The sequence below is a fragment of the Carassius auratus genome, chromosome 18, assembly GCF_003368295.1.
Source record: "Carassius auratus strain Wakin chromosome 18, ASM336829v1, whole genome shotgun sequence".
Lineage (NCBI taxonomy): Eukaryota > Metazoa > Chordata > Actinopteri > Cypriniformes > Cyprinidae > Carassius > Carassius auratus.
Genome location: NC_039260.1, coordinates 2,588,039 through 2,595,816, shown reverse-complemented (window position 1 = coordinate 2,595,816; position 7,778 = coordinate 2,588,039). Strand labels below are relative to the sequence as shown.

The window sequence follows — 7,778 nt, the reverse complement described above, 5'->3', positions numbered from 1 at the left end:
ATTAGTTTGTGGATTTGCTTGAGCTAGAAAGAACTACTGAACATAAATAAAATGTGCAAAAGGATTTTGAAAAAATACCATTAGAGGGAGCTACTGCATTCAAACTGACTCAAATGATTTGCGAACCCGCTACGAACTCTCGAATTGATTCAAATGATCCGCGAAGCCGCTCCGAACTCCCGAACTGATTCAAATGATCTGCGATGCCCAAATTGACTCAATGTTTCGCAAACCCGCTGTCTATAGGCTACTCCGAACTCCCGAACTGATTCAAATGATCTGCGATGCCCAAATTGACTCAAATGATTCGCGATCCCGCTCCGAACTCCCAAACTGAGTCAAATGATTCGTGATCCCCAAACTGATTCAAATGATTCGCGAACCCGCTACGAATTCCCGAACTGATCCAAATGATTCGCGAACCCGCAAATTGACTCAATGATTCGCGAACCCGCTGTCTATGCTACGAACTCCCGAACTGACTCAAATGATTCGCGATCCCGCTCCGAACTCCCAAACTGACTCAAATGATTCGCGATCCCCAAACTGACTCAAATGATTCGCGAACCCGACACGAACTTCCGAACTGACTCAAATGATTTGCGGACCCGCTCCGAACTCCCGATCTGACTCAAATGATTCGCGAACCCGCTCCGAACTCCCGAACTGGTTCAAATGATTCACGCTCCATATTCCGAACTAGGAAGAATTAGGAAGCGTGCATTGTGAAGGGCGTTCTGAAGAGCGGTAGCGCAGGCAAATGTACTGGTACGTTAAAAGCACGTTCTGGGCGCACGGAGAGGTGGCAGTACGCTCAAGAGCTATATTTGGAAGTGCCGGTACTGAGTACCTGTGCATACAGGCCCACTTAAAGCACTGATAATAGTTGATGTTTTATCAAAATGAGAGATGCTTGCAGTGAAATGCTTACATCATAACTATAAGTGTGCTGCTGCAGGAGATAAGACTCAAAGCATGATGAAGACCATCTGTTTTTGTGAAGTCAAAGCACAATCTGCTGTGATTGATCTTAACCTGTGGAGACAGATGGGCTACAGTAAACTTAGGCAAATAAATTAATTTAAAAAAAAAGTTGGTTTGGCACTTTATGCATATATGATTCTTACATAATACGCTCAATGTTGTAAACGAATCGGTTTATTGAACAAATAAATGATTCACACAAAAAGGTAAATTCGCCACCGACTGGCGCATCCATGTTATTTGCAAATAGAGTCGATGTTTTGTTTTTGTTTTTTTTTTGGTTTGACTGATTGTAATAGCAATTCAAGTTTTGAGTTTTGCTTTTACTGAAAGAGTAATGTACATTCTTATTAATTATTTATTCATCCGTTCATTCATTTCAGATCATTTAAAATGTCCTGGCGTGACATTCCGTTTCAAAAGTAGCCTACAAAATGGTCTATCACATAAAACCTGCATGTAGCCTACAATTACTATAAGCTATACAGCATAAAATGAGTTAAGATGTATATTAACATTTCACAGCTGTATTGCATTTTCCAAAAGTCAGTGAAGTGCAACCTTACCCACACTGATGCCCTGACTGACCTCCGTGCGCATATCCTCGCGCATGCGCAGAGCTCACACGCACTCACCTGTCGCACTTCAGCACACTGTTCATCCAGCATCAATGGGAAACCGCACTGCATTCCTTGTAAATAACTCACTTCTCTGCGTGTCAAATGCCAAAGGGATCTGTCAGAACCAACGGATATGTCCGAAAGGTAGGAACAGTTTTGAAAAATATCTCCTAATATGGAGCACATTTGCTGTTTTATTTCTGAACACTTGTCTGGGACCGATAAGAAACGCGTAGCCGACTCATATGGCTTTTAATTTCAATTTCTCTGCTTTAATAATTTTTAGAAGACTGCTGATATACATTTCTGCATAATTTATGGAAATTGTCACATGCAGATCGACCTTTACGTCTAATTAATTAATGGATTAAAAATCAATTATTATAATATTGCCACAATTATAAACACATTATATAAACGATTGCCATGTTACAAGTGTTATAGGCTATGTTATTGTAAATACTTTGTAAAATAGTGTGCATTTACAGGCAGCGGTTTCACATGACTACTAGATCATCAATAGCCATTAACAGCGTTAAAATGTGAGCTGAAACTCTAAAATGTTCTGATATATTGTTCTCGGGTGTCGTGGGTGGCTTTAATCTGGATCAGGGTGCATAGTTCACGGTAATCTACACCAGAACCTCAGCCCAGCGGATGTAAGGACGCACAGGCTCTCGTTACACACAGGTTGTGTCTCAAAACCTGCTGAGCGCCCTACATAGGCAGCACACCGGGGCAGCCTATGTGCGTGCAACATATGATTAATATCTTGAATTTCATGTAGCCTAATATGTTACACTTTCCCCTTCTAGATAGTCGGCTCACTAGGCTTTGAGATACAAACAAGCACTTGTCTCTATTTGTGCACATTTTTTGTATTTAAATATTTGTATTTAGACTTTGGTTGCACTCCATTATAAATGAACATTCACTTATAGCTAGAAATATACTGAAACTGTGATTAAAATTTTTATTTTAGACTGTGATCTTCGTTAAAGTGATAGTTCACCCAATAATGAAAATAAGCCCATGATTTACTAGCCGTGTCTGACATTCCTCTTTCAGGCGAACACAATCACAGTTATATTAAAAACTGTCCTCGCTCTTCTGAGCTGTATAATGGCAGTGAATAGTGCCCCTGTTTTTTTAGCTGTTTTTTATTAGCACACCAGAGGCGTTTGGGGTAGTTTTATTATGAATGGATGCCCTTTTTTCAGCTTCAAAAACAGAGGCAACATTCACTGCAATGATACAGCTTGGAAGAGCAGGGACATTTTTTAATACAACTATGATTGTCTTCGTCTGAATGAGGAATTTTAGACATGCCTAGGATACCCTGAATGTAAGTAAATCATGGGCTATTTTTCATTTTTGGGTGGAGTTTCCCTTTAAGCATTAGACCTGTGTAATATTTGTTAATGGCTCTCGCTCTAGTTCCTCTGGAGTGAACACCAGCAGTGAAAGTTTTCCCAAGTCTCACTCGCACTACTCTGAGTTAAGCGACACACACACTCCTTTCTCTGTGGAACTGACTCCAGACTCTGGCATCGTTGCCACTCCAGTAAGTCAATTCAAAGTCATTCATGAATTGTCAAGTGTGGTTTGATTGACAGCTCACTTGTCTATATGAACACTGAATGCTGTCATTGTGTTTGTTCCATGCAGTTGCCATCCAGCCGCTTCAGGTTTGCCTCGTGGCACTTGCTAGAGGAGCATGATGTGCGTGGAGACCAGCTCGCCTGCCCCAGGGTCAGAGAGGGTAAGAGGTCATTCGGGGTCACCCTTCTTTTAGATCTTTTTTCAGTGTTACCATAATAGAATCACAGAACATACATCAACCGTCAAACAGGGCCTGCTGAAGACCAGCTGTCCCTTAACAGTGAAGACATATTTCTCAGAGGAGGCAGGAGGAAGAGGAGGGAGGATGAAGGACAGAAATGGGAAGAGAGACTCCAGGAGAACTGGGAGAACTGTGTGGTGAGACATCTATCTATCTATCTATCTATCTATCTTTAAAGTAATTCATACTTTATATTCAGCAAGGGTCAAAATGCATTTAAGGCATTTAAAGGCATTTAAAATCTTATAAAAGAGTCAAATGCTGTACTTTTTATTCTTCAAAATTCCTGTTTTTACTGTCTTATTTAATAAATAAATGAAGACTTGGTGAGCTTGAAATCTCGAAATCTGTCTAGCGTTCAGCTGGTTATCTTCGTATTGCGTTTACGGTTCTTTCTCTGTGACCCCAGGTGCTGAACTTGTCTTATCAGGACTTAGGAGATCCGTACCAGCTGGAGAACTTCATCCGCATCCTGAGGAGACTGATCCGGGTGGAGCGTCTGCAGCTGGTGGATAACGCACTGAGAGATCTCAGCTCTGTCAGACTGCCAAGGTACCAAACTAACCTCTACACTACAACAACTGAACGTTTGAGTGCACGTGAACATCATTCTGAATGCTGCTGACACTTTAAGTGAGTTTAGATGGAGATCTGTGATCTGTGTGGACCATATAACACACACTCCCTCTTGATCTTTCCATGGAGGCTGGCCTATTATATTGCATTGGTTGTTTTGTAACAGTATGTGTATGGCTGTGTAAAAATACATGTAGTGCAACTTTAGCTGCGTGCTGTAATCTCATATGACACGTTTATTTTACAGTAAGAAGGAAGCTGTTAATAATGTATTAGCATCAACACTCAGCATTAAAAAAAAACTTTTTATTTGGATATGGGTCTTACTTATTAATGGTTCAATTTGCATAGCAATTTTTCTAATAATATGTAAATGTAATTCTGAAAAAAAAAAGTTTATTTAATTGTTTAATTATATAATTGTCCTTCAGATATTCTGGAATGGTGTGCTTTGTTCTTGCGAAAGTTAAACAAAAACTTTTTTTTTTCTTAGTAAATTGCAGTGGCTATTTGGACACTAGATAACTAGACATTAATCCTGCTTGCTTTACTGTTTTGTCATCTCTAGTGCAATGACAATGATACAATCTGTGTATATGAGATAGAGCATTGTGACATATTACTAGCAAAACTTGATTGAGAATGTGCATTTGCTATAGATGTAAAATCCTGAATCTTCACCGGAACAACTTGACGTCCATTCGTCAGCTGCCAAAGGTTCCTGAGATCCAGCACTTGTGCCTGTCTGAAAACAGTATTTCCTCTCTGGGCGAACTGTCCCTGCTGAGGAGCACGCCGCTCCGATCTCTGACCCTCAAACGCAACCCCTGCCAGTTTCTGGAGGACTACCGCTCACGGTGAGAGGAATACACAGCTAAAAGATGTTTCTTCGAGTTATACCCAAAAGTATGTGTCAGCTTGCTTTTGAAAAGACTACCATTTATTACAGAAATATTTTTTAATTAACAAACTTAAGAGTGAACTGAATGTGATGCTTTCAGACACTTGACTGCATCTTATTAGCAGTTAAAATGAAATAATTTATATTAAAATGATTTATATTAAATGTACAAAATAGAGGAACTAAAGAGTGTTTTGACCCCTTTAAGTACATAATTCTGTGAAATTTCTTCTGATGTGTTGTGCTGTTCCAAACCTGTAAGAATTTTCTTCTGTTGAACACAAAATAAGATGTTTTGAAAAATCTGGTAACCAGAGCTGGTGGTAGCCATTGACTTCCATAGTACTTTGTTCCATAAAATGGAGACCAATGGCTGCCAGTAATTATTTATCGACAGTATCGAAATATCTTTTATGTTTCACACAGTAACATGTCTCGTACAGGTTGGGAATAGCTTGAGGGTGACGGCATTTTCATTTTTGGGAAAACTTTGTTTTTTTATGTTTGTAAAGAAACATAGCCATGGAAATCTTCAAGTACACTTAAGTTGCCTTTTATTGAATTCATATTATATTATCTGCTAGTAGATTTTTTTTACATATACCTTTAAGATTTGAAGTGCACTACATTTGCACAATCAAAGCAGTTGAGTGCATTTTTTCACCAGAGTATATAGAAGACCACCACTGAGCTTTTAATAACTTGCTGTCAAAAAGCAGACTGACTAAAACTATTCAGCTAATTACAGCTTTTAATTAATCTAAAAAGCCATACAGTGTCTGTCTCCAAAATCACATTATGTCCCAAGTTAATAGCTATGGCAGAAGATAATATCATAATTTACTAAAAAAGAGCTGACCAAAAATGTAATAGATCTTTTCAAGGGTTCAGAGAGAGCCAAGCGAATAATTTCTAAGTCTGTCTAATCTAACCTTGAGATTCGTTTCCTCTGCAGTGTGTTCTCTTGTTTGCCAAAACTCCAAGTTCTGGATGGCATCCCAAAGCTACTGGAAGATTCCGTGCCTCCCTCTTCACCGGCAGCGTCCAGATTTTGTACCATTCTCTGATGTTGAAACAGCTGAACCTGAAGCCAAGATCCAGTGTGCTGTACTGTCAGAGTGAACCGAAAGCTCCATAAATGCACTTGTATAAAAGTTGTGTTAAAAATATATTTATATGACTTATTAAAGCTGTTTTTGTACCTTTCCTTCACATTTCATGTATTCAAAATAAACCTGCATTGACTTCAGACAGCAGCAGCCAAGATTACTTTACCAAGATTAGACTATCTATCAAACATTTGAACAGCTACTCACAGAACGGATCATAGGCATCTGTTCGTGCTGCGTGTAATTCAGACTATTTGGTTGCTCAATGACCAGCCAACCCTTTATTCGGTTCACACTTTGTCCTGAGGACTGTTTTGACAGACAAGTCTGTTCTTGGGTGGTATCAGCTGATGCCCGCCTGACAGTGTGTGAAGAAGAAGAAGCACAGAGATTAAATCAGATACAGTCATGTGACACTGTTAGCAGCAGATAACTGATGATGTCACAGCACCTGTTGGCTAAGCATTTCATGTTCTCGTGGACTGAACCGTAGAAACAATATCTTAGATTGAAATTAAAACTGTAACAGTGGTTGGGTTTGGAAAAAATTGGCCTTGTTTTGTATATCATTGTGGGTCATTCTAAAATGCTTAGCGTGAAAAATGCATTAAAACAGTGTTTTTAAAAGGCCAAACTCAGTAAACATTATTAATAAAACATACTATGTACAGACAAGCAGATGAGCCAGAATACAAAGGATATATGTGTAATTAAGGAAAACACTTAACATGGCTTAATTATTTATTAATTATGGTTTATTAATAATGCTTATTTTTGGTATTTTAAAAACACTGTTTTAATGCTATAAGCCACGTTAAGCATTAGACATCTTGAGGCCTACTTGTGCTATCTGGGACGCAATGAGTGCGACTTAAACCTTGATCGACTGCAGTCACAAGGCAATGCAAGGCAAAAAAAAAAAAAAAAAAAAAAAAACTCCTTTAAGAAAAGGACTCTTGAAAGACTCTTTATAATTGACGCACTGACTATAACCACCGCATATGTTCACGGCTTTATACACATTCAGTAGCCGACCCGCCATCTTCCAGTGAAGTTCAGCTCATCCTTTCAGTGGTGATCACTAATTCATATGCGCTTCAGTGTTTTGTTTTAATTTTGGTGTCAATATCAGCGCCGCTGAAACCCGAGCTGAGGAGAAGGAGAAGAAAGAAACAAGAGAGAAGAGAAAATTATAGTTTATTAAATCTGTGAAGCGGCTTCGTTTGTCAGGAACAGAACCACGCTTCCCTACAGAGTGCATTTTTCACAGCTGCACGCGCGCATATATATATATATATATATATATATATATATATATATATATATATATATATATATATATATATATTTTTTTTTTTTTTTTTTTTTTTTTTTTTACATGTGTGCACTGTGTGTCCTTCTCTATAAATAAACACACACAGGCATGTACATATAATAAAAAAAGTATAATTCTATAAAAAATAATTATATAGATTATAAATTATTTAAATGTAAACATTTTAATACATCTAAATATTTTCAAAATATATAGTTATATATGCATTTCTATACACACAATAAATATACACAGTACACACATATATTATATAAACTTATTTTGGATACACATACATACATATATATATATATATATATATATATATATATATATATATATATATATATATATATATATATATATAATCAAGAATAGCAGAAGATACAGAGAGGAATTGGTACATAAAATACAACATATAACCAGTTTT

The 7,778-nt window shown here is 37.7% G+C and overlaps 1 protein-coding gene across 1 annotated transcript; it reads left to right on the top strand.

The window, feature by feature from the left end:
• Positions 1-1,593: 1,593 nt before the first annotated feature.
• On the top strand, positions 1,594-6,173 carry LOC113118766 (uncharacterized). Its single transcript, XM_026288183.1, has 7 exons — positions 1,594-1,748; positions 3,042-3,168; positions 3,273-3,366; positions 3,457-3,584; positions 3,857-3,999; positions 4,683-4,880; positions 5,880-6,173. Exons 1-7 carry the CDS (start codon positions 1,738-1,740, stop codon positions 5,989-5,991), a joined length of 813 nt encoding a protein of 270 aa, XP_026143968.1. The 5' UTR covers positions 1,594-1,737; the 3' UTR covers positions 5,992-6,173.
• The last annotated feature ends 1,605 nt before the right edge of the window (positions 6,174-7,778 follow it).

Excerpts from the sequence above, each read along its gene's own strand:
- LOC113118766 (XM_026288183.1), top strand. Across the intron at positions 4,000-4,682 it reads AGCTCTGTCAGACTGCCAAG|ATGTAAAATCCTGAATCTTC; the intron begins GTACCAAACTAA and ends CATTTGCTATAG. Across the intron at positions 4,881-5,879 it reads CTGGAGGACTACCGCTCACG|TGTGTTCTCTTGTTTGCCAA; the intron begins GTGAGAGGAATA and ends TTTCCTCTGCAG.